Source organism: Physeter macrocephalus, chromosome 3 (assembly GCF_002837175.3).
Source record: "Physeter macrocephalus isolate SW-GA chromosome 3, ASM283717v5, whole genome shotgun sequence".
Taxonomy (NCBI): domain Eukaryota; kingdom Metazoa; phylum Chordata; class Mammalia; order Artiodactyla; family Physeteridae; genus Physeter; species Physeter macrocephalus.
In genome coordinates, this window is record NC_041216.1 from 13,136,533 (window position 1) to 13,164,221 (window position 27,689).

General features: G+C 41.6%; 1 protein-coding gene and 1 non-coding gene across 8 annotated transcripts in view; one reads left to right on the forward strand and one right to left on the reverse strand.

The window, feature by feature from the left end:
- The window catches only part of GMEB1 (glucocorticoid modulatory element binding protein 1), a 29,409-nt gene extending 2,022 nt beyond the window's left edge, over positions 1–27,387 (reverse strand). The window contains exons 1-10 of one of the 7 annotated variants that reach the window (XM_055083334.1): positions 27,303–27,323; positions 20,743–20,885; positions 20,396–20,553; positions 12,873–12,985; positions 11,941–12,065; positions 10,807–10,910; positions 8,295–8,452; positions 6,536–6,667; positions 5,050–5,187; positions 1,646–1,768 (exon numbers count right to left, since the gene is read on the reverse strand). In XM_055083334.1, coding sequence (XP_054939309.1) covers positions 1,646–1,768; positions 5,050–5,187; positions 6,536–6,667; positions 8,295–8,452; positions 10,807–10,910; positions 11,941–12,065; positions 12,873–12,985; positions 20,396–20,523 — 1,021 coding nt within the window. In that variant the 5' untranslated portion in view covers positions 20,524–20,553; positions 20,743–20,885; positions 27,303–27,323. Of the gene's footprint in view, positions 1–1,645; positions 1,769–5,049; positions 5,188–6,535; positions 6,668–8,294; positions 8,453–10,806; positions 10,911–11,940; positions 12,066–12,872; positions 12,986–20,395; positions 20,554–20,742; positions 23,015–23,480; positions 24,021–27,302 lie in introns of those variants that run through there. The other 6 variants (XM_007100874.4, XM_055083331.1, XM_028487267.2 and 3 more) reach the window with 6 other exon arrangements.
- TRNAE-CUC (transfer RNA glutamic acid (anticodon CUC)) lies at positions 14,861–14,933 on the forward strand. Its single transcript has one exon. It is a non-coding gene; the product is annotated as a tRNA-Glu (tRNA).
- Positions 27,388–27,689: the final 302 nt, after the last annotated feature.

Here is a 27,689-nt window from a genome sequence, read left to right on the forward strand (position 1 = left end):
TAGTTTAAAAGAACATAAGAAGAAAAGTTATATTCATACAAGTTCACTGCAACAAAATAAGCTACTGAAGAAAATTTTGAAAATTTAAATTCATCCCTAGAAGAATGTCTAGGTAAAATACTGTGTAGCAACTTGGAAAAATATTAGTATGTCACAGTGAAAAAAGCAGAAAACACAACTTTATGTATACTGTGGTTATAACTAAAATGATATGGACAAGGGACCAGAAGCCTACATTTCTAACAAAAACCATTTTTCAGATGGTGTAAAGTTTCAAGGTGGAAGACAGCATTGGACTATGAATAAGAAGCAGAGTTCTACTCTGGGCTTCACTGTCAAGGAGTGATGTGGTCCCAGGCAAATCATTTATCCTCTCTGTGCCTCTACTGGGTTCTCTGTAAAATAAGGAAACAGCCTATAATATTCCTAGAAAGATCAAATGAAAAAGGGCATCTCAAAGAACACCTGGTAAACCGAATTTAAAATATAAACTGGGCATAAAAATAAGTTTAAAACAACCTAAATTGTTCTTCTCTTACCAAATGATCTTTCTTGCCTCTTGTCTTCATGACCGACTATTATAATATATTCTACGTCATTTAAGACTGATAATCCATACCTCCAACTTGTTTTTTTGTTTGTTTTTTGGGTTTTTTTTTCAGTACGCGGGCCTCTCACTGTTGTGGCCTCTCCCGTTGTGGAGCACAGGCTCTGGATGCACAGGCTAAGCGGCCATGGCTCACGGGCCCAGCCGCATCGCGGCACGTGGGATCCTCCAGGACCGGGGCACGAACCCGTGTCCCCTGCATCGGCAGGCGGACTCTCAACCACTGCGTCACCAGGGAAGCCCTCTCCAACTTGTTTTGCATCTTTCACTGCCTTACCTCCTCCAAAAGCTTCTCTTGATTCTTTTCTGGGTATAAATGATAACGCCCTTTGTTCCACCACTATACCTGCTATATGCCTCTGTTACAAAACTGACTACTTTTTGCACTTATTTCTAAGTCTGCTTTCCCTTGAGTTCCTTGAAAGCCCTCAAGAGACTGAGGCTACCTTATTCAACATTTTATTTCTAAAACCTAGCTTAGAGACCAGCACAAAGTACTAATTAAAAAGAGTTAAATTATCCATGTGCTCATAATTTCTGATTACCAGAAATAATGAAAGTGCTAAATGTATATAAAAAGACTCAGTATTAATAATGTAAAAAAGACAAAGGCCAATATTTTTCTTCTGCCACTTATATTACTGGACTAATGCAGCGATCTAGCAGACATCTTAATCCTCCAAAGATATAGAAAGAGGATCATGTTGCTGGCTTTCTTTCCTTTTCCGTTGTGCTTCCTCTGCTTCCCACCACTCCACCTCACCTAGGACTATGTACAAAGAAAAAGCCAAATCTGACACTATGTGAGTTGAAAGAAAGAAAGAGAGAGAGAGACAGAAAGAGAGACACAGAGAGAAGGAAGAAAGGACAGAGGGAAGGAGGGAGGGAGGGAAGGGATGGAAGGAGGGAGGAAGGGAGGAAGGAAGGAAAGAAAGAAGAAGCAAGCCAATCCAGTCCCAACAGAAGTCAACAAAGAAATGGCAAGACTCAGGGATATTAGTATAATATCGCCTAAGAAAAGAGAGAAGTTATACATACCTGTCAGAGTATAGAGAAACTGCTCTTCTCCCTGCTCTACTTGGTTCCTTCTGTTGTCCAAAACCTTCTTGACTGTGTCCATTAGGCCAAATGTATGTGCTACATTGTTGAGAACAGCAGCATCTATTTAAAACAAAAGACATGTCTGTCCAGTTAAAACAGAAATGTTCCACCAACTCCCTATTGTGCTGCTTATAAATATAAAACAATCCAGAAATTAGAATACTAATAGCATTTTCAAAATATTTTAACAAAGATTTATCACATGTGTAACTAATTATTATTTAATTGTTATATCTTTATACATGTTTCCATATAAATAAATACAAAAATAAGGGAAAAAATCTTGCATCTGGTTATAGGTTCTGACTTGGTTTAGAAAATATGGTCATTCTACGAGACAGAACTAAGTTTGAACCTTGGTTTTGATGTTGCCTATCTGTGTGACCTTGGGTAAGTCATTTCTGTCCTCGGTTTTCTCATCTGAAACAAATGCGACTAATAATACTTACTCTGCAAGATAGATATGAATATTAGAAACATTTTAAGTGCCAAACATGGGAAATGACATGCAATATTATTAATAGTATTATCTCTGTTCCCCTTTATTATTATTATATTATTTTTTTTTGGCCGCGCTGCGCAGCATGTAGGATCTTAGTTCCCTGACCAGGGATTGAACCCATGCCCCCTGCAGTGGAAGCATGGAGCCCTAACCACTGGACGTCCAGGGGAAGTCCCTCTGTTCCCCTTTAAACAAAACTTCTTGAAAGAGCTGTCAGTAACTGGTCATTACTTCCTTAACTCAGACCACTTTTCCACCTACAACTCTCTTCCACAGTTGTCTCATCCAGTTCCATGGTTTTAAATATCATGGACATGCTAAGAATTTCCACATGTAGATCTCCAGCCCAGACCTCTTTCCTGCATTACAGATTAATACTTCTGTTGAGCCACATGACTTCTCCATTTGAAGCCCTCCTAAGCATCTCAATTAAACAAGTCAAAAACCAATTCTGATTTCTTCTCCCAGTGGTCTTCATCTCAGGAAATTTTACCACCGCTCACAGCTCAGACCAAAAATATATGAGTCATCCTGGATTTCTTTCGTTCTTACCCTACATCCAATCCATCAGCAAGACTTGTCAGTTCCACATTCAAAATATAAGCCCAATAAGATCCCTTCTTCCCAGGTCTACCACTACCCACTCTAATCAATGCTACCATCATCTCTTGCCTGGACTAATTCCTTCAAGAGTTTCCCAACTGGTCTTGTTTCTACTATTGCCCCATATAATCTATTCTCCCCACAGCAACCACAGTGATCTTTTAAAAATATAAATAAATCTGAGGGACTTCCCTGGTGGTGCAGTGGTTAAGAATCCGCCCGCCAATGCAGGGGACACAGGTTCGATCCCTGGTCTGGGAAGATCCCACATGCTGCAGAGCAACTAAGCCCGTGCACCTAAAGCCTGTGCTCTGCAACTAGAGAAGCCACCACAATGAGAAGCCCACACACTGCAACGAAGAGTAGCCCCTGCTCACCGCAACTAGAGAAACCCCGTGCGCAGCAACGAAGACCCAACGCAGCCAAAAATAAATAAATAAATAAAATAAAAAATTTAAAAATTAGTTAAGACTGTCATGGGGTCATTAGAAATTGTCAAACATGATAATTCCCTCAATTACAAACAAGTGAAGAAATAATCTTGAAAATATTAATGAGTTTGCTTCCATTAAAGATATAAAAATTAAAAAACTATATTAAAAAAATACAAATATATCTGATCACTTCACTCCCCTGCTCAAAATCACTATGATGGCTTACCATCACCTTAAAATAAAACCCAAAGTTCTGACCAAAGCTTATCTAAACTGTCCCCTCTGCTCCTGTCCAACCTCATCACCTACCACTCTCTCCATTAATTAGTCCACTGGAGCCACGTCAGTGCTTCTCTAATTCTTTGAACCCGCCAGGTTCATTGTAACTTCAAGATCTTTGTTCCCTCTGCCTGGAATGCAGACAATAGTTCTGGAAGCCTTAAACTAACAGAATATGAGAACTGTCTAAAACCAGGTGGATTTCTCCAATTTTCAGACTCTATATATCTACTTTGTATCTATATCGAGAGAGAGAGAGAAATTGCTTTCTGGCACCATTTACAAGGCAAAAATTACCTGTGGAAAAAGCAATGCCAGACCTGAGTTCAAAACCTAGTTATGCTAAAAATAGAGCTACCACATATGATCCAGTAATCCCACTCCTGGGCATATATCCAGAAAAGATGAAAACTCTAATTTGAAAAGATACACGCACTCCAGTGTTCATAGCAGCAATTTACAATTTATAGTAACCAAGACATGGAAGCAACCTAAGTGTCCATCAACAGATAAATGGACAGAGAAGATGTGGTATATATATCCAAAGGAATATTACTTAGCTATAAAAACAGAATGAAATACTGCCATTTGCAGCAAGGTGGATGGACCTAGAGAATAACATACTAAGTAAGAGAAAGACAAATTACACTTACATGGGGAAGCAAAAAATAATACAAATGAATTTATTTACAAAACAGAAACAGACTCACAGACATAGAAAAAAAACTTATGGTTACCAAAGGGGAAGTGAGGAAGGGATAAATTAGAGGAGTATGGGATTAACAGATACACACTACTATGTATAAAATACATAAGCAACAAGGATCTACTGTATAGCACAGGGAACTATATTCAGTATCTTCTAATAACCTATAATGGAAAATAATTTGAAAAAATACACATAGGGGCTTCCCTGGTGGCACAGTAGTTAAGAATCCGCCTGTAAATGCAGGGGACACGGGTTCAAGCCCTGGTCCGGGAAGATCCCATGTGCTGCGGAGCAACTAAGCCCGTGTGCCACGACTACTGAGCCTGCGCTCTAGTGCCCCTGTGCCACAACTACTGAGCCCACGTGCCACAACTACTGAAGCCTGCACGCCTAGAGCCCGTGCTCCACAACAAGAGAAGGCACCACAATGAGAAGCCTGTGCACCGCAACAAAGAGTAGCCCCCACTCGCCGCAACTAGAGAATGCCCGCGCACAGCAACGAAGACCCAACACAGCCAAAAATAAAATAAATTAAATAAAAATAAATTTAAAAACACACACACACATATATAACTGAATCACTTCACTGTACACCTGAAACTAACACAATATTGTAAATCAACTATACCTCAAGAAAAGAAAAATTTTACAATTAAAAAAAAAAACCCTAGTTACAAACTTTGGATAGTAACTTTTTATTAGCCTTAGTTCCTTAATCTGTAAAATGAGGATAATAATACCTATACCTCAGTGTTTCATGAGGCTAACATGATCTGCCTACAATGACCGCTATTGTCAGTATTAGTGTGTTTACCTGTGACCTGGAAGGGAGCCTGGATAAGCCGCTGCTGAACTCCCCTGAGTAGCTCCTCTATTTCCTTCTGTATATTGCAGACAACCTCTTCCATCAGTCCTACATCAGCTATTCCTTTCCAGAACATCAAAGTGTCCTCTGGCAAAAGAGGGATAAGACAGAGGGTAAACAAGGGATGCTACATATACTTAGGCATATCTCTACAATGTTAAATTCAAAAGTATTTCGATTCAAAATGATTTTTTTTTCCGTGCTGTGCATCTTGTAGGATCTCAGTTCCCTAACCAGAGATTGAAACTGCGCCACAGCAGTGAAAGCCCAGAATCCTAACCACTAGGCCACCAGGGAACCCCCCCTCAAAATAATTTCTTATTGGGATATTTCTGGGAAAAGAAAAGAAGCCTTTGAAACACTAGCTGCCTCCCTGAGTTGGTATCTATTTGAACTCTGCAGCAAAATAGGGACTTGTGATAATTGCCTCAATTTGTCATGCCTCTGGCTACAGGGAACGGGTATCTTCCTCCAATAAAAATATTAAATTAAATATTTAATAAATACTAAAGCATTTATTTAAATGATTTAATTTAAAATTAAATAATACATAATATTTTAAATGTTAAGTAATAAAGAAATTAAATTAGGTTAAAGATATACTCCCTCTAATCCTTTACTTAAAAAACCAAAATAAAGGGACTTCCCTGGTGGTCCAGTGGGTAAGACTCCGCGCTCCCAACGCAGGGGGGCCTGGGTTTAATCCTGGTTGGGGAACTAGATCCCGCATGCATGCTGCAACTAAGAGTTCGCATGCTGCAACTAAGAAGTCCACATGCTGAAACGAAGATCCCACGTGCCGCTACTAAGACCCGGCGCAGCCAAAATAAATAAATAAATAAAAATTTTAAAAAACACAATAAAACAGTTGAATAGGTGGGGTTATAAGCTCCCTGAGGGCAGAAGCTATGTCTTTTCATCTATCTAGATCTAGCAACAGTACCAGCTAAAAACAGGCAGCAATAAATATTTGCTAAATAAATTAATGAATGAAGGATGATGTGAAGCTTCTCCTGTCCCCTCTAAGTGAATCATCATTAATCACCATCCTCTACACCACCTGCTACCTGATTTTTTCTTCTAACATCTTGCAGCTTGGTTTCTCTAACGAATGCGCCAAAGTTGGAGTCAGTGTGACAGGATAAAAAGCATGGACTTCAGAGTTAAACAGATGAATTCAGTTAAACAGCTGAATTATTAGTTGTGTGACTGGTCTTAGGCAGGGTGCTGACCCTTTCTGAGTCTCAATTTCTTCATAAAATCTGACTTTACAGGGCTATTGCTTGGATTAAAATAAGATGTTTGCAGCCGTAATTAGTATTAATATGCATAAGAAAAACCAGCACAAGTAATGAAGAGGCATTCTGTGTCCATAATTATAATGGTGATAAGAGTCACAAAACCTTACAAGAAATCTGAGCCCCATAGAAAGTACCTGAAATTTCCTCTGAGTCTTTCTTCATGCCCTCCTCTGTGGCCATGGTGACAGCAGCAGTGAGAGCCGAGTTCCATTCCAGCCCTGCCTCTTCCATGCTCTCTTCTGAGATGGCAATCTGTGTAATGCTACCTAAAAGCAGTCCATTAGAGGGAAGGCCCGTGAATTTTATGAAAAAGTCACAACTATCCTTTATCTCAGACAGCCAAAGAGATCCTGTTATTTAACTTTCTAACCTTTTGCCTGCATGTCCCTATATTAAAAACTAGAATCCTAGGTAATCCAGGATGAATATTGGATTTCCTAAATAAAACCTGCCTTGCAAAAGAAAATGCTTTCTTCTTACTCTGAACAGAAAGTGAAAGATAACTTACAAAATCACAAAAAAGCAATCTTCTTTCTGAGCAGTTATGTTTTCGAAAGAGACAGAAGGTGGGCATGATTGCTAGGCTGCAGGCCCCAGACTTGAAGATGAGGAGGACTTGAAATAATTTAAAAGAAAATTATAGTCAAGAGCCCTACTACGAGCATGTTTGATACTAACCATCTAGAATACATGAAGTTGCTGTAACTTATTTATCAGGTTATGTATGAGAAAGCAAGAGAAATGAGACCAAAATAAATCAGATAAGAGATCCATGAATAGCAGATTCACAGAGGAAAAAACTACTGCTATCAATTTTATATTAAGGTTTTAAACAAAGAGAATTGAGAAAAATCAAACTGATCCAGACAGAAATATAGACAAGTGTGGACTCTCCACACTGGAGGATATCAATAATCAAGCAAACAAGTAATAACAATATGGATGATCAAGTAAAGAAGTTTCGGCAAAATGAAAAGGAAGTAGATAATTTCACAGCATTTTTCACTTTTCAAGTGAAAGTGTCACACCACCAAATATTCAAACTGCTAGATATTTTACATTTTCCTGAAAGGAACGTAGGTTCCAAGAAATTTGGCTTCTACTCACCCAGTGGTTACTCACAGAACATTAGGACTGACCAAAAGAAACCCTGAGAAGTCATTTTTAAAGCACAATACTTCCCTTACATCCTTTAGCGTTCTTGTGTCTCTGTCAGGCATATTTATAAGTCTCCTGGAAGTAGTTTAGACATATTCTATCCAAGAATTTTAGCTGTGCTAAGTCTCCAGCTGAACTAAATCCTTAATAATAACTTCATATGGCTATATCTTTCCTAGAGAGCCCTTGTCCCACGCTCAACAATACTGAAGTTAAGTGTATGCCCATCCTATCTCATTTGTGAAGAAGCCTCAGCTTGCTTATCTGAATTCCTTACAGACAGAGCTCTTTGACTCTTACAGCAGTCTCCAGAGTCCAGCCCAGCCAATGACACACTGTCTTTGATACATCTCAGTTCAACAGCTGAAAGGCGTTCTCCGTTCTAATCCACCCACCTGCCTTGACCACTAGAAGAGCAAAGGATTTTTAAAACAATCTGATTTCAAAGATATGTCAAGTGGCACCAAAGTGAGACTGTTAAATAAGCATTATATGGATCACCTTTCTAACGTTTACCATGCACTGTAATAAAGAAACAAGGAAGGAGGTCTGGCCAATAGGAATCATTTTGGAGAAAACAAAGAGAGTTCTTTCTAAAGCATGGACTCCCACTCAAGATTACCATACCTTACATTAACGCTCTCAAGAATTGAAAAAAGAAACACAAAGAAGAAATGAGGGGGAAAGTGCTACTGAAAAACACAGTGGGTTTTCAGGTGGTTTCCTACCCCCTACCATCGGCCGAAGTGGGTGTCTGCACCACACTTGTCTGCTGTCCTGGCACTGGAGCTCTTGCACTGCTGATCAGAAGATCAAATTTGGTGCTTCTGCAGGTATTGGAGCAAACCTTGTCATGTTGGTAAAAATCAATCTGTCCGGAGTCCATCATTTTCCTGTGCAAAGAGAGACAAGAAGTACCAATTCAGCCTTCACTTCATCTTGAAGGGACAAAGAGAGACAAAGTTGCTGAGTCCCTTCTATATGTTAATGAAACCTAATAGTATTAAAAGTCATTAGGTTGCAGAAATTCTAATTGGGGCTATAAAATGTTCATTGGTCCTGCCCACATTTACAAGTACTCCTCTTCCCTCCTTAGTCTACTCATTATGAGTACTCTCTTGTATTTCCCGTTATCACTAAGTTTTAGACATATACTCCTGACAATAGCTAAATTTCCCCATAGAATCTCATTGAAACAAAGCCCCAAAGGGGAAAAGACTAACACATATCCCAGCACAAATGAGAAATGCCACAGGGGGATTAGAATTTTGTGATTAGATTCTGATGTATTAGTACTTGTAGACCAGCAAGATCGGTTGCCACGTCTGGAGACATAAAACTTCAGCACATTTCTTTCCTTTAAAAAAAAAAAAAGAGATAACTCTCCTATAAATACAGAGCAAAGTTGATTATACTAAACCCCCACTATAAAATGTCCTTATAACTAGATTCACAAGATGTTATTATAGGCCATGAGCAAAGCCATGAAGTATTTTAATTACAGTAAACTCTATGTTACAATGTTACTTGGCTTTCACTAAAAATTTTTTAGACACTCTGAGTCTTTTACATTTGGGGAAAGTTGGCATACACTTGTTCTTCTGGGCAAATAAAACAAGCCAAGAACAACAACAAAAAAGAAAGTTAAAGGTATTCAGCCCCAATTTCATTCAACTACTGATTAATGCACACAAATCATCTGGAATGAATTTTTTTTTAATTATGCCTCTGACTATAAAAATCATACGTAAAGAAAAAAACATTTTCTGTGGAAAATACAGGAAACTATAAAGAAAACAACTGCTCTTTAAAAAAATATCCAACACAGATATAATATCAACATTTCAGCATATTTTCTTCTACTAAATTTACTTACATATGTGTTTTTTAAAACAACTAAATTAATTGATATTACATTTTGTTTTCTTCCTTACATCATAAGCATTTTCCATGTAAAAACTCTTTAGAAATATTTTAATGACCTCATAATACCCCATAGTATAAAGTCATATATATTTAGATGAGCCATAATTTACTTTAGATATACCTTGATTATATATTAAAGCAGACTGTAATTTTCACCATCACAAATTATGTTGCAATGAACACTTTTATACTTGAATCTCTACAAGCACTATAGATTTCTCTTAAGACAGATTCCTTAAAAAAATTAAAGACAAACGGCAAGAGTTTGGTTTTTTTTTTTTTTTTTTTTTTCGGTACGCAGGCCTCTCCCATTGTGGGGCACAGGCTCCGGACGCGCAGGCTCAGCAGCCATGGCTCATGGGCCTAGCCGCTCCACGGCATGTGGGATCTTCCCGGACTGGGGTACGAACCCGTGTGCCCTGCATCGGAAGGCGGACTCTCAACCACTGCGCCACCAGGGAAGCCCAAGGTAAGAGGTTTATAAGGCTCATGATACATGTTCTGTGGGGAACTTTTAATTCTTAACCACATTTTAAAATTTTTTATCAGTAGTTGAGTGCTCAAGAAACACCAACTAATGTTAATTTCACCGAGGAGTGGGGTGGATTACAATGATAAATTTGTTGCATAAAGAGATGGGAGTGGGGATACTATACATTCTAAAGTTTACTTCTGGGACTTCCCTGGTGGTGCAGTGGGTAAGACTCCATGCTGCCAATGCAGGGGACCCGGGTTCGATCCCTGGTTGGGGAACTAGATCCCATATGCATGCCGCAACTAAGAGTCTGCATGCTGCAACTAAGACCGGGCACAGCCTAAATAAATAAATATTTTTAAAAAAACAAATAAAGTTTATTTCTATGGTACAAGGATGGCAAGGATTGCATTCGCTGTGCATAATTGTTACTTATGAACAGCACCCTTCTACTCTACCAGATTATCCCAGGATTTGTCCATCAGCCCACATCTCCGTTGTTGTCAAGCTTTCTTAGCACCAGGCTTAGCTCTGCCTATGCTGAGTGATCTCAAGCTGGACTGTCATCTACTCCTGAGCTTCTCTGCCCAGAGAAGATCCTGCCCAACATTCTGACATCAGAAGAATTTGTCCTAGATGCTGGGAAGAGTCAATTTAATTCAATTTTTCTTCTCTCACAGGGATTTTAAGAACAAGTTGATGAAGGTCAAATAATACATGGATTGTTTAAGCCAATCCTTCAGACAGAATAAAAATTCAAATTAAGAAGACTGGATTCTCTGGATTCCACCATGATTAAGTGCCCCACAGTCAGTTGAAAGGTATGAGCTTGCTATTAGAGCTCACCTGAGCATGATTCCACCCAGACGAATAGCTCTCTTCCAGTCCTTCAGGGTGGACTTGCCAGCCAGATGAACAAAATGCTTGGGGCTGATCAACTGATCATTGAACTAATGTAAAAAGTAAAGTACAAAATAATCCAATGTTAATTTAGCCAGGCCAAAGGGAAAGAAAGACATAACTATACTTGTTATGTACAAAAAATACCCAAATGACATCTTTAGTCATAGCCTTGTATTATCCATCCTCCCACCCTACTGTGCTAGAGAAGATGATCCTTCTCTGGACACCGTGCGCTGTCCTGGTATGAAGCTACAGAAGACAGGAGGAGGGTCAGAGATTAATATACTGATTAGGATCTAAAATCCATTTATGCCCTGAATCAAGCAGATGGGTCCAACGTTGCAAAGGCTATTTAAACTGAAGTAATCTATCCAGTTCTAATGACAAGATTCAGGATCTGGTAGAAAGAATAAGGATGGTAGAAACCAACAGCACTACAAAGCCTCGAAGCTCTGTAATTCTTAATGATTCTAGGATGATGCCACTGATGGTGACTACTATCTATGGGTCATCTGTGGCTACCAGTGGAGACAGAATAAGCAATTATTACCACATTGTGTTCTCATGAAGATTACTTATTTTTATCAGTAATAATTTTTAATAAACTCTACCAAATTACACACCAGTGTAAGGCATTTTACATATATGATCTCACTTCATCTTCTAGCAACCTTACTGTGTGCATATAATTATTTGTATTTTAACATATGAGGCCCTGAAATATTAAATAACTTGATCAAGGTCACCTAGCTAGTCAGTGATAGAGATGGGACTCCATTCATTCAACAAATATTTACTGATAAATATGCCAAGCCCTATTCTAGGTGCTGGGGATACAATGGTGAACAAGATAGACAAATTCTCAGCTCTCAAAGGACTTATATTCTGGTGGGACTTGAATCCAGGTCAATTTCACTCCAAAGTCCCTATTTTTTTTTTCTTTTTACTGTGACACAAAGGGACACCACAAAATTAAAAACATTGACACGGTGGAAAAGAGAGAAGAGGCACTAAAACCATACCCTCTGAAAACAAGGAGACCCAAAATAGGCCCCAGCAAGGAGAAAAGACAATTACCTTGACACACTTTACATTTATTCCTGGGCATACAAACTTCTTCCAAAGGAGAATGGCTTTGCTCTCCCCACAAGTTATGGGGTAAGCAATTTCCATATCCTCATTTGCTTCTATAGTGCTTGCATCTTGAAAATGGAAAAAATATCATTTATTTATCAAACACTCTTCCCCAAAGCTTAATTCAGAATCTCTAGTCTCCTGGTTCCTCTGAGGGTCTAACAGTTCACACTGGTTGGTACTGTTTAGGAATCTTCTGGAAGAAGTTTAGCATAACAGCTCTCTTACCAAGTTCCCACTATGTGCTAGACGCTGTACTGTGTGCTTTTATAGGCTTAATCTTTTTGAGTTCTTAAAACAATCCTGTGAGGCAGTGATTGTTTCCTATGTTCCTGTGTAGGACTCAGAAAGGTGAAGGGACTTTCCCAAGGATACACAGCTAAGAAGTGAGAACGTGGGCTTCAAACTCAGGTTTGTCTAATTTCAGACAAACTCAGGTTTGTCTAACTTCAGTTTCTTTCCACTGACTGCCTTCCAATCAACACCTCATCAGCAACTTCCCTAAGGACAGAGATCAACCTTGAGGCTCCAATTTCTTTGAGGGATTTCTATTGATGAAAAATCTTTTCAGCAACTCTAGCAAGTTCACGTTAAACATCAACAGACAGCCCTAGCATCTTAGGCAGCGGTGTCTCTAGATGTGCCATCATCAAATTGATGGCTACAGCACTGGTACGGCACACTGGGTAGGGGGGAAAAATAAGGCACAAAAGGCAAGAAATCTCAACCAAGGAAGCTAAGGTCAAAAGCACTAGAACAAGGTTTCCCTGGTGGTCCAGTGGTTAAGACTCCCCGCTTCCACTGCCGGGGGCACGGGTTCTGCATACCTCGAGGTACGGCCAAAAAAAAAGTACTAGAACAACAAAAAGACTTACCAATCCCTTCTTCAATTTTGTGTATCGTGTGAGTTTCTACTGCCACAACTGCCGTGTTGTTCTCGGATCCGGCTTCATAAATCCTGTTGTAAAAGTGTCCATCGATAAACAAACTACATAAATCATGAAAAAATTAATATTCACAGCATGGGGTTAAGAAATTTGTTTTAATCTATCTCAAAAGGAATAAAATAATATACTTTACAACTCAATGTTAGTGCTTTGACTAGAGCCCCAATGTATTTAAATTGTAAGCTGCCCGGGACTGCTTAGCAGCTACTACCATGGAAATGAATCAACAACTTTCCTCACCCCAAAGGAAAGTTCCTCTTGCTACTGTATTTACACCGCCACTTGCTACTCTTTTACACCAGACTTTTCCCTTCCTAACTTTAAAAGCTCATGACATAAAGTGCTGCTTCAAGTATAAGATTAAGTCACATTATAGATTTATCCAAATAAGACTAAAAAGTAATACTGTTAGTTCAAACCAGGAAGAACCTGCTGACCACAGAAGTTGATGTCCCTTGTTGGAATCTAGGAACTTTAGTCATTTTTACATTTTAGCATTTTTTAAGTCACCATAATCAAACTATAGACATGAGCAGAACCTAGTTAAAAAAAAAAAAAAGTAAGAGACCATTATGCCCAAAGTAACTAGCAGTAACTAGATGTACCATTTAAGGAAAATCTCTCTCCAAAATGTTTCTACCTCCTAAGAAATGGGCTCAGAATACCTAACATGATACACTGACATCCTTTGTTCAATTTCCATAATAAATCTAACGTGTTAATTATTGCACTTGTTACCCTAAAGCACTGCCTGAATAATCTCCTTTGCATCAGTGATTAGCCACCCGCATGGTGACACCTCTAGCACAGACCTCCCTTCTGAATTCCACACCAGGACACAATTAACTGCTAAATAAATAAATACATGTGGATATCCCATAGGACTTTATTGAATTCATTATGTCTAAAATAACCAAGTTCTCTTTCCTCTCCCACCTCCCAAACTACTCTTCTTCCTATATTCCCCATCCTTGTAATGGCACCACCCAGCACACAGTAGCCTAAAACAGAAGTCTGGGAATTACACTGAATTTCTCCCTTTTCCTCCTCCTCAACTCCCACATAGTCAGTCACCAAGTCCTGCCAGATGCATCTCCTTAACACCAGCCATCCTCCCTGTCTATTTCCACCACTACCGCCTTAATTCAGGCTGCATCATCTCTAGTCTGAACTGGTCTTGCATCTACCTGATCTTCTATATTCCTTCCAGAGTGATCATGTAACACCCTCCTCAAAACCCTTCAAGAATCCTCTCCTTGCTGCTAAAATAAAGACCCAAACCCTTAATATGATATTTAAGTCCCTCCAAGATCTGGCCCCTGGTTTCATCTCTCACCAAATCCCACCAGACAATCCAAGCCCCAATCATACCAAACTATTTGTAGTTCCCAAAATTCCCATCTTCTTTTACACCGTCTATTTTTGCTCTTCTCCCTCTTCCCAGAACATCCTTCCCCATCTTTTGTTTTTTAATGAGTAGCCTGTATGATGCTTTTCCTTCCATCTCAATCCTCCAGTATAATCACCCACTTCCTCCTTTGTGATGCAACTGTACTTTAGGCTTTTGTCACAACAACTATAACACTTCATACTATATACTTGTTTACCTGTCTCTCTCTCTCCTTGGGCATAGTCTAAAAGGTCCCTGAGAGGGAGTTCCCTGGTGGCCTAGTGGTTAGGATTCCAAGCTTTCACTACCATGGCCCGGGTTCAATCCCCTGGTCAGGGAGCTGAGATCCTGCAGGCCACGTGCAAAAAAAAAAAAAAAAAAATGTCCCCGAGAGCAGAGATTACATTTTATTCATTTTGTATACCTGGCATGTCGTGTGCTAACTGGAACATGGCACAGCACACAATAAATGACCGGTAAATGAATGAGGAATGTGATACACATGAGAAACTGCTGCTTCTGGAATTCCGTGGTAGTCCAGTGGTTAGGACATGGCGCTCTCACTGCCAGGGGCCCAGGTTCGATCCCTGGTCAGGGAACTAAGATCTGGCAAGCTGCAGCGTAGCCAAAAAAAACCACTGCTTCAAGTAAATTTGGTAAGCTCATTCTAACTTGACCAGTATGTGCAAAATTCTTTAAAAGAATAAATTCTTGTCTATACATAATTTCAACAACCGGAAAATTGCACTTGGGGTGGGAAGTCAGGGAATAGTCTATATTTTTATGGGCAAACAAGATTTTTATCAGGAAAATCTTTCTAAAGCAACTCAGGATAGTGATGGATTTAGCCTAATTCTCTATACCTACTACGATTATGGTAAAAAATCATAAAATATGTTTAAAATGTTAAGGCGTTATGAGATACCGACATGCCTTATGAATCATCGAAGTGAGGTAAAATTATGTTTACTAGAGTTTTAAAGTTAAGTCTACATCATTGTATTCTAATTCACTGAAAACTGAAAATCCACAAAGTTCTTTTTATCTTGAATGATAAGGAAAGATATTCTGATTAATTGAATGTGGGATTATTACATAAACTAAGGGGTACCCTACTGATCTGAAAGAGTTTATACAGCTTCCTAAGGCCTTAAACTTACTACTAGGGAGGGATATGAGCATGATAAGGAAAGTAAGGTCACTACTCCTCAAATTGAACTATTCCACTCAGCACACTGAGTAAATTTATGTAATACTAAAATCACCAGTCCCTGATCTCATTGTTAAAAACTCTGTTATGAATCCAAAATGAATTAGAAAGCCAAGAATGGTGATGGAATCTTAGTACCTTCACTCCTCCTGAGGAATTTTTAAGTATGTTTTAAAGGTTTTATTTGAAAAAGTTAATAACCATCTTTTTTTTTTTTTTTTTTTTTTTTTTTAAAGAGAAAGCATAGGCTGAACAAGCCTTCTTCGTTGAAAAACTCCCAGAATTAAAAGTCTTCTTAGGGCTTCCCTGGTGGTGCAGTGGTAGAGAGTCCGCCTGCCGATGCAGGGGACATGGGTTCCTGCCCCGGTTCGGGAAGATCCCACATGCCGCGGAGCGGCTAGGCCCGTGAGCCATGGCCGCTGAGCCTGCGCGTCCGGAGCCTGTGCTCCGCAACGGGAGAGGCTACAACAGTGAGAGGCCCGCGTACCGCAAAAAAAAAAAAAGGCTTCTGAGTACCTCAGTATCTATGTTTTTTTAAAAAGTTGAATGTGGACATATTTTAAAACCAATCTAGGGACCTCCCTGGTGGCACAGTGGTTAAGAATCTGCCTGCCAATACAGGGGACACGGGTTCAATCCCTGGTCCGGGAAGATCCTACATGCCATGAAGCAACTAAGCCCGTGCAACTACTGAGCCTGCATGCCACAACTACTGAAGCCCACATGCCTAGAGCCCGTGCTCCACAACAAGAGAAGCCACTGCAATGAGAAGCCCGTGCACCAAAACAGAGTAGCCCCAGCTCACCGCAACTAGAGCAAGCCCGCGCACAGTAATGAAGACCCAACACAGCCAAAAATAAATAAATTTATAAAAAGAAAAAAACCAATCTAGTATTATTATGAAAGTATCAACTTACACTATGCGTCAGGTTCTATGTATTCATATTAAGAGACTGTTACCAGACACTCTACTTTTGCTTCACAATGTATTCCTGAAAATGTGTATATGATGAATATTTGAGAAAGTATTAAATGTCATATACGTAAAAGCTAAAAAGATGGGCAAGAGGAATTATATATTGAAATCTAGAAATACTTATATAAAATCCCTAATTATTTCTTGCCTTTTAAATATAATCTTTACCAATTTATTCCTAGCAATTCATATACACTCTTTGATTGTTTCTCTCCTTCATACTTGAACTGTAGCCAAGCAGGTTAAGTGTGATGAGGCTGAAGACTGACACCTGATGATTTCCATCTCTGTCTCAAGTGTATTAAAATTATGAGACCAGTATTTCTTATGACTAGAATCACTGTTTTTGTACCCTGCTCATTTTTATAAAATGAGACTAAAATGCAATAAAATATTCAAATAATAAAATAATATAACTAGAAAAATCAACTGACAGGCATCTCAAAATACAATACCTCAAAAAAAAAATGCAATACCTCAAAATGTTTATTCACTAGCTCATGCACTAAAATTCAGTGTAAACAGTGGAGTGGGGAGTCAATATATGTTGAACAAAGATCCCTCTACCTAAGCAAGCAATGAGAGGTTTCCAGAAAAGGCAGTATCATTTGGAAAATAAAAAAGACAAACAGAAAAATAAGTGGAACCAAATCTTCAAAAGAATTAAGTCTCTAAGTAGCAGAGAAGTTTTTTCTGTCTCTACTGGGGATAGGACAAATGACAACTGGAGTACTTTACGAAAGACAGAAGAAATGATGACTCCATAAGAAAATAAATTCTAAAAAAAAAAAAAAAAAAGAAAAAAGAAAATAAAGCTGCGGAGAACTAAAGAACCTGCCCTTTAATTCTTCCTGATGTTACCCTACCTCAAAAGGTAACAACTACAAGTATGTGTATATGTATCAAACAAAATTCCCAAACAAATGAGTTTGAATAAGCATGCATAATCTGTTGGTGCCAATAAAAATTTAAACCACTCTGTAGGCTATATGTTAGGCATTATTTATATCAACTTTCCCTTATAGACCTTAGAATATTTCCTTTATGCTCAACAATATTCAGAAATGTCAGCAAACTATGTTTATATATATATATTTATTTATTTATTTATTTATGACTGTGTTGGGTCTTCGTTTCTGTGCGAGGGCTTTCTCTAGTTGCGGCAAGTGGGGGCCACTCCTCATCGCGGTGCGCGGGCCCCTCACTATTGCGGCCTCTCTTGTTGCAGAGCACGGGCTCCAGACGCGCGGGCTCAGTAATTGTGGCTCACGGGCTCTAGAGCGCAGGCTCAGTGGCCATGGCTCACGGGCCTAGTTGCTCCACGGCATGCGGGATCTTCCCAGACCAGGGCTAGAACCCGTGTCCCCTGCATTGGCAGGCAGACTCTCAACCACTGCGCCACCAGGGAAGCCCTATGTTTATATTTTTAAAACTAAAAAGAAAAAGTCCTTATCTTTTACAGATACATACTAATGTCTGGGATTTGCTTCAAAAAAATTCAGGAGTGGGTGGATATAGAGATGAAACAAGACTGGCCATGTGAAAAAAAAAGGACTGGCCATGTGTTGATAACTGTTGAAGCTGGGTGATGGATGCTTACATGGGGGTTCATTATATTTTCTTTATTTTGGGGTATATTTGAAATTTCCTATACTAAAAAGCTTTTTAAATTACCAAGATAGGTTAACTGTTTTTAAGGCAAGGTACATTACTTAGTAGACTGGAATTGGATTACAGCCGTCCCTTGGTATCAGTGGGGGATTGCTTCTAGGACACCCCTGCAAATACCAAAATCCACAGATGTTCAAGTCCCTTATAAAATAGCATAGTACTGAATATTTGTATATAACCTACGTACATCCCCCCATATACTTTATTTTTTTTATTTTTTATTTAAAAATTTTTTTTTAATTTTTGGCTGTGTTAGGTCTTCATTGCTGTGCACGGGTTTTCTCTAGTTGTGGCGAGCAGGGGCTACTCTTCATTGCGGTGCACAGGCTTCTAATTGCGGTCGCTTCTCTTGTTGCAGAGCACGGGCTCTAGGCACATGGGCTTCAGTATTTGCAACACACAGGCTGGGTAGCTGTGGCACGCGGGCCCTAGAGCAAGCGGGCTTCAGTAGTTGTGGCGCATAGGCTCAGTAGTTGTGGCTCACGAGCTCTAGAGCACAGGCTAAGTAGTTGCAGCACGCAGGGTCTAGGGCACACGGGCTTCAGTAGTTGTGGCGCGCGGGCTCAGTAGTTATGGCTCGCAGCCTCTAGAATGCAGGCTCAGTAGTTGTGGCGTATGGGCTTAGTTGCTCCACAGCATGTGGGATCTTCCCGGACCAGGGAGCGAACCTGTGTCCCCTGCATTGACAGGTAGATTCTTAACCACTGAGCCACCAGGGAAGTCCCTCCTATATACTTTTTTATTTTATTTTCTATTTTTTTTTGCGGTACGCGGGCCTCTCACTGATGTGGCCTCTCTCGTTGTGGAGCACAGGCTCCAGACGCGCAGGCTCATCAGCGGCCATGGCTCACGGGCCCAGACGCTCCACAGCATGTGGGATCTTCCTGGACCGGGGCACAAACCCGTGTCCCCTGCATCGGCAGGCGGGCTCTCAACCACTGCGCCACCAGGGGAGCATGTGGGATCTTCCTGGACCGGGGCACAAACCCGTGTCCCCTGCATCGGCAGGCGGACTCTCAACCACTGCGCCACCAGGGAAGCCCCCTCCCATATACTTTAAATCATCTCTAGATTACTTATAATATCTAATACAATGTAAATGTTATGTAAATAGTTGCTTTCATGTGGCAAATTCAATTTTGCTTTTTCAAACTTTCTGGATTATTTTCTTTTTTAATATTTTTTATCCAAGGTTGGTTGAATCTGTGGATGCGGAACCTACAGATACAGAGGGCCAACTGTATATGTTTGCCCAAGAACACTTCTGATCCTTGAAGAATCTTTTATACATTCCCCAAAATAAAATAAATACCTCCCTGGGACTTCCCTGGCAGTCTAGTGGTTAAGACTCCATGCTTCTAATGCAGGGGGCATGGGTTCCACCCCTAGTTGGGGAACTAAGATCCCACGTGCCACGTGGCAAAGCCAAAACAAACAAACAAACAAAAACTATAGCTGACAAAACAAAACAAAAAAAACTTTAAAAATAAAAAAAAATTATTTTAAATAACTACCCCCCACTTCTCTCTGCAGATCTAGTTCCCATTTAACTTTCAAGACCACTGAAAAATCTTATATCTTCTTTCAAATTCATAGTGATCCTCTGAATTCAAAAGCACATCCTAACCATGCCACTCTGCACTTCTTAGGTTTTGCCATGTAAGTGATCTCTATTTACAAACATGTATTTTTGCCTTGCACAACTAGACTACAAGCTTCATGATGGTTGGAACCATGTGCTATATTTCTTTCACCACCTTTGAAATACGTTGTGTAATGGTAGGTGGTTGATAAATATTTTTTGATAGACTAAGCTTAGTAATTTGCCCATCCACGAGGGTCCAGAGAACTTCTGGTAGGAATACTTTTACAGTTGCCTATTCTCCTCTGACTCTAACTACACTGTCTTTTGGTAAACATGTACCAAGGCCTTGTGCTAAACAGTGTGGATAAGTAAGATGAGGGAACCATGTAACTTATCCCCAAGGAACTCACAGTAGAGAAGACGGAGAGAGACAAGGAAACAGCAAACTGTTGTAATAAGTACTGAATGACAAATATAGCACACAATACATTAGATGAAAACTTAGCTCTGAGAGTTTGATGTTGAATGTTCCATTGTGCTAAATCACCTTAAAGTTATAATTTCCTCACTCTTTGAACCTCCCAAATTTTTCAAAATATTCAAATCTCTAGTCACTTACCCTTGTTGCACAGGCTGTAACTGCAAGATCACTTGGGTTTTGGTATCTTCAGCGTTCTCCCCTTCATTTCCTTCAGTGGGTACCACAACCACATCCCCCACTGGGACACTCACTTCCGCATTAGCCATCTTTCACATGAAGTCAGATAGCTGGAGCTGCTGTCAGAAACAAGAAGCACCAGTAAATTTGTCTGGTTTGAAAAGATGGCAACCATAGGAAAGGAACACCAAGATAATAACTATTAATTCCCAGGGAACCCTGCAGATCATGGTCCTCTGAAAAAGATGGGAACTGTGAGAAGGGGCTGACATAGGCTCTGATCTTTCCAGAAATGCCTTAGTACTCACTTGTTATTGTAGGTTTTCTTAGTATGTGTGATTCACCCCGTGGTGTGCTGGAGCCAGCTCTACCAGCTCCTGAGAACCAACTGTGCACATCTCTTCCCAACTCCAAGTTTAGTGACATCAAGTTGGTAGCTTGAAATCAGTTGCTGGGAGAATATACACCACAGAAATTGACAAACATTACAAATCAGGGTATTTTTTCTTCTAGAGAGCTGGTTTACAGCACACCACTAATTCCATCCCAAACTAAGCTCCTAGGAATTAAGAATCATCTGTTTTCTTTGCAATCAGCCATTATCCCTCATCAAGTGCTCTGTCCTTTGTGAGTAGATACTAATAAGCAGATACTAATAAGTATCTGCTAACTAAACTAAGTTGTATGGGAAAAAGAAAGATGGTTCGCAGCGTGTGGTTTTTTAATAAATGCTGAATCCAATTGTATGACCTCCAGGAATGTCTTAATACCTCTTTGCCTCATATTGAATGGAGATAGGGTCTTGTCTGACATATCCCCTGCAGAGCTGTTGGGGAAACCAATGTCCAGTACCACAAACTCCTTGACTCTAAAGTAACTCAATCTTAATGAAAACTCAGAGGTCCCCAAGTTATTCTGCAGCTGTTAGTCTTCACAGCTGAAAAGAGAGAGTCACATAAGAGAATATGGATAAGAACACTCTATTTACTTAGATATGTGAGTACTTGAAGATGATTAGGACTGTGCTGAACTGTGCTTAGACAGACAATGGATGCAAGTGTGAATATGTAACTAGTACTCAGATGACCGAATCCACATTTCAGCTCTGCCACAGCAATTGTTTGCCTATAATACACACATTTAACATGGCACTCAAAATCTCCCTCATTTGGCCCCCAAATTTTCCCAGTTTCATCTGCAACTATAGTATCCCAAGAATCTTAAGATCCAGCCACACCAACCTCCCACAGATTTCTGAACGTATAATATGTACTTTCAGGTTTCTCTACCTTTGTTATTCCATAAGCCCAAAACTCCTTTTTCCCTCATCTCCTTCTCCCTTCAAGGTCCAGCTCAAAGCTCACTCCTCCACAAAGCCACTGCCAAACCATTTTCTTTTCTGAGGTCCCCCAATACTTGCTTGCAGCTCTCCTCTAGTATTTATCACACTGTGCCTTGCATTGCAGTTAACTGAATAGACGTCTACCTCCATGACTACACTATACTCTCTGTGAGGACAGGTGCTGCTTATCTAAAAATCTTGCTTCTTTCATGCCGTGGCACAGCCAAAAATTTTTTTTAAATTAAAAATAAAATAAAAATAAAAATCTTGTCTCCCACAGCCTTGCTCATCATAGGCACTGACATACATTGGTTCAATCAATTTTTGTTTGTGTTTGACCTACTTAAAATTCCTCATATATGACTTAGACTTCTGCCCTTTATGATTCTCACATTCAAACTTTTTTCCTGGATTCAACACCTCCTATATCTAAAAGCCTCTTAAAATATCTTGTAGGCACCTTAAACTGAAAGCCTGTTCCCTCTCAAACCTGCTCCTATGTTTCCTGCCTCAATAAATGGTGCTACCCTCCACCCATTTTCTCAAGCCAGAAACTAAGGAGCTATTTTTGACTCCTCTTTTTTCTCTTTCTAAATCCAACCAACCACCAAATCCTATCCATTCTATCACCTATATATCTCTTTTAACCAACCCCCACTCTCCATCTGTGCTGCCATCATCATATTCTGAGCCACCACACTGTTACCTGGATTTTTCCAGCTGCTTCTCATCAGTACCCTAATCTCTGGTCTTGATCTCCAATTCATTATCTACAGGGCAGACAAAGTCATCTTACTAAAGGCCATTTTCCCCCACTTAAAAATCCTTCAGTGCATTCCCTTTGCTGCTATTAAGGTGCAAAGACCCTAACATGGCTTACAAAACCCACCAAATCTGTCCCCTGCCCACCCTGCTAGCCTCATTTCTTACAGTTCTTCCTCTCACATTGTGGGCTCCTGCCATTGCATTTTTTCCAATTTCTCAACTACGCCATATTTCTTCACCTGAGCCTTCACACTTGTTTGCTCTACCAGGAATTCTCTTCTCTTTCCTCTTTGGCAAGTCACTGCTAAACTTTTATGACTTATTTAAAACATCGCTTCCTCAGAGAGGCCATCTGTGACATCCCTGACTAGATCTGAGAGGGTCTTCTTGCTTCCTCAGCACCTGCAGCACCCCTGTCACAACCATAAACCCCCTTTGTCAGCCTCTCCCCATCAGACTACATTCTGGCAGAGAAAGGATAGCTTTTCTTTTTCAACAGGCTCCCCTGTGCTAGCTCAGTGCCCAGGACTCTCGAGTGTAATAAATAGTTTTCAAATATCAGACTTCTATTTACAAAACTGCCTACCTAAAACTTCCTAAGAAAATATGGCACATAGCATGTATGTAATAAATTTTTGTGCAATAGGTAACTCACTTTACCCTAAAAGACTTCTAGAATTTTCTCGTCTTTAACTGAGGGGATATAAATTTGCTTAGACAGCTCAGGCTAAGCTGCCTTGCTTATTGCCCATCATTATGGCCAGTTCAATATGTACTGAGTCCCTACTCCACATCGGACACAGACTTAGGCTCCCTGGATATGAAAAGGGATGTTATCTGCTCTTAAGGAGCTACAGAAGGGAAAGAGATGTGTGACACTGTCACATAGTACAGGAAAATAGTAATTGCAAGATACTACAATATACAATCTAAACTTACGTAAATTGAAGGTTTAAAACTGGCGGGGGTGGGGCTTCCCTGGTGGCGCAGTGGTTGAGAGCCCGCCTGCCGATGCAGGGGACACGGGTTCGTGCCCCGGTCCAGGAAGATCCCACATGCCGCGGAGCGGCTGGGCCCGTGAGCCATGGCCGCTGAGCCTGCGCGTCCGGAGCCAGTGCTCCGCAACGGGAGAGGCCGCAACAGTGAGAGGCCCGCGTACCCGCCCCAGCTCCCCACACACACACACAAAACTAGCGGGCGTGGAGATTAGAGAATCAGTGGACTGGTGTGGCTGGCTGCCAGCAATAGAACCTAAATGATTAGGACCCTTGAGTCTAGAAAAAGCCAAAAGGGATATGATGAAGTATAAAATGCCATCAAATCCTAGAATAATTGAACCAATAGATATCGTCAAAGTTTGAACCATAAAAATGTAGGGTGAATTAAAATAATCACACCTAACATCTGTCGGACACTTGTTTGTTGTCAAGCACTATTCTGTTACATATTTAATGAATTTAAAAGATGTAATACTTTAGCTTGTAACAATCGTAGGGAATTTATTATTTCAAAAAAATGGTTTAAATGTTAAAAAATTAATAGCATAGGTAAATTAATGGGTTCGAGAAGCAGAATTAAGATGCTTCTAGTTCAACCTTCTACACTAAGGTTGAGTCCTCTCTACAATACTCTGAATAAGTGGTAGACTAACTTCCTGATTAATACTTTCTTCAATAAGAACTCATAGTTTACTCCTTACCCCCCCCCCCAACACCTCGGAACTCAAGAGGAAGGTTCTGGCTGCTGCTCTAACCTTCTGAGAGTTTAACAGAGAAGATAATTATAATCATCCACGATATATCTCTCAGTGTCAGTCAGAGACACAGGTCTGATCCAACATGGCAATTCTTACATTCTTTAGAGAAGCAAGTTTGGGTTGAATATCTCTTATTATCCTATATACCATATTCCTAGCAAGTAACCCGAACCAGCTCTACAGACTACACTGGCTAATTGCAAGGTCATCTCTTCGAGCTGAGTGTAAACTGAAAAGTAGCTCTTGTTTATAGCAACCAAAACTCCTAAGGCAAGATGAGTGAGTTGCTCCTTTGGGTATTTCATGGAAGGGGCCTTAGAGTATTCATTGTGGAATCTCACAACACTCTGTAATTCTAGGAGCACACATGAAGGAAATATGTCAAACTTATGTGAAAAGGAAAAATTATTTGTAGCTATTTTCAAAGACAAATAAGACACCTTGAAAGTAAGCACGACTACTCACATAAACTATCAAAAGACTAAACAGGGGCTTCCCTGGTGGCGCAGTGGTTGAGAGTCCGCCTGCCCATGCAGGGGACACGGGTTCGTGCCCCGGTCTGGGAAGATCCCACGTGCCGCGGAGCGGCTGGGCCCGTGAGCCATGGCCGCTGAGCCTGCGCGTTCGGAGCCTGTGCTCCGCAACGGGAGAGGCCACAACAGCGAGAGGCCTGCGTACCGCAAAAAAAAAAAAAAAAAAAAAAACTAAACAAATGATAATCTGACTTATTCTGGATTGTATTCACTTTGTGTCCTGAAAATTGTTTAAAACATGGCAAGATGTAAGCACAAGTGTCACATGATCATAGGAACATCAGAGTTGGTAGTTGACATGGACTAACAGAAATACTAGATATTCTGAAATTTTCTAACTCCAAAATGTATTTATTCCATACTTCATTGTAATTTTTGTAGACTGTGTGATCTATTCTTAAGAAATTTCCAAGTTAAAACTTTATTATTACATGAGGCCAAAACTCCTGGATTTTTTTTTTCCTTTATCCCTCCTCACGTATTTAGTAGGTGATCCAGGGTGCTACCAGATGTAATGAAGCCAATAAGATCACTACATAGGACCACTGTGAGGAAAAGAGCCAGGGCAAATGAAGTTTAGGATAAGTCACATATTGGTGACCACTACGTAGGTGTTTAGGGAAGCAATAGCATAAAAGGGTTTTTTGTGAGTGTGTGAATGTTTTGTTTTTTCACGTCTATCTTCCCTTTCATGATTTTTCTCTTCAAGTGTGTCAAATCTATTCTTTATCTTTTTAAAATTAAGTTCTAAATTTCAATCATTTCAGTTTTCATTACTAGGAATTTTATTGTATTCTTTTCCAAATCTGCTTGACCAGTAAAAGGGTTTTTTGAAGGGTCACCGTACTATAGTTGACGAGACTTCTGCTTAGGACAAGACCAAAATACAGCCCAAACTAACCCAATGAAATTGAATACAAGTTGGCTATTCAATATGTTTGTTGAAGTAAATATGAATAAGTGGTTGACTAACAACTAATGACAAAAGTCATCAAGTCAGTAGACTAATTTAAATACACATAATTGATAAAAGGCTGACAAATTAGGGGAGTCAGTCCATTTAATGAAGAAGTCCCCCAAAGAGAGAAAAAGAATCCTCTGTGAGACTAGAATTACCTGATCCTCCCTTTCCCTAATCCTCCAGGTTAAGGAGGAAAATGCCACTTCTTGGTTCTCCTAAACAGACACCAGTTAAGGCCCCTGCTGTGTCTGTTAGGAAGTGTTTTGGAATTTCTCTCATCTTGAGAGGAGAATGCAGGCCTCCTCCTGATCCTTAGACGGCCAAGCCTTCCCTTGATCCCTAGGTCAAGACTTGACGTGCCTTAATCTGGGTGGATCACACTCCAGGACCTTCAAGCAAGAGTCTGCCCTCACCTCTCCTGCCCCTCAATTAGAAGACAGCAGGCCAATTCCCCTGTCATTTTAGAAAGCAAGGGTACTCTAGCCTTCTTCCCATCAATTATCTTCCCTCCGGTCCTCAAAAACACGGGTTTCCCCACCCCCGACAGACCAGATCACCCTGCTCTCCACCCATAATATCAGGAGGTACTCAGCTCTGTTATTCCCTCACAGATCTGGACCCTTCTCATTCCTTCCTCTGGAGGCTCTGAGGTATCTTCCTACCGCCCCCTCATCTAGGGGAAGGTAGGGGCCTGCTCACTTTCCCTTGGAGCTCTTCCTCCTTGTCCCCTGCTCCCACTACCGGACCTGTCACCATGCCTTCGGGGAAGCACCTGCTTCTTTCCCCCTGGAGTGAATGACCGAGGCCTCTAACGCGCCCCCGGGTGAAGCGTGGACCCTCCTTTCTTCAGCAACCCACTCTCTGCTCTTGCTCCCCACCCCAAGGCTCCGAGGAATCCTCCCGGGCGGGCAGCGGGCTTCCTTCACCCTTCGCCCCACTTTCACCACTATCCCCTAGCCTGAACGCGACCCAGGCCTCTCCCCAGCTTGGCCCAGGCCTCTCCCCAGCTTCTCATCGAAGGGCCTGGTGCTCCCCGGATCCCGCCTTTGGGGATACCCCTGGATCCCCGGACCCCTCCCCAGGGTCCTGGGCGTCTGGGCCTCTCAGTCCGGAGTCGCTCCGGCCCCTCCTGGTCCCTCGGCCGAGGACTTCCGGGACCCTCGGTCCGGGGCTCTGGGGCCCCCCAATGCCAGGCTCGCCGGCCCCCGGCTCCTCTCAGCCGGGGTCCGGACCCGGGCGCTGCGGCCGGCCGCGCTGGGGGCGGCCCGGCTGCTCGGGCGGACCCAGCGGCAGCGTCCCCCCACCCCCCCGCGGCGCCGCGACGTCCGCTCGCTCCCCGGCGGCGGCGGCGGCACGCACAGGGCGTGGGGAGGCGCCCGCGGAGGCAGGAGCCCCCCGCCCCCTGCGCGCCCGCCCGCCCTCGCCGGCCGCCGCGCGGCCCCCGCGCCCGCCCCCCCGCCCCCACCCCACCCCGCGCCCGCGCCCGCGCGCCCACCCCTCCCCCTCCTCACCGTCTCCGTCGGGCGGGCGGGCGGCGAGCGGCCAGGGCGGGCGGGCGACGGAGCATGCGCAGACGCCGCCACGGCCGGTACCGCCACCGCCGCCGCCAGGCCCGGCTTCAACACTTCCGGCCGCCGCCGCCGGCGAGTTGGCTCCTTAAAGGGGACGCGTCCCTATTGCCGGCCCCGCGGAGGATGAACTTCAGCCGGAGGGTTTGGGGCCTTTATCAGACCAAGAATCTCCTGCCCTGGAAAATTAGTGTTGGGAGGGACGCCAGGGACCCTGATAACTCTTCTAACCCCACTTTATGGGTGAGGAAAACGAGGTCTAAATTAAAGACTCACCTCATTCGCAGTCGGGGGCAAAGGCATGTCTCTCAAAGTCAGGACTCCCCTTGG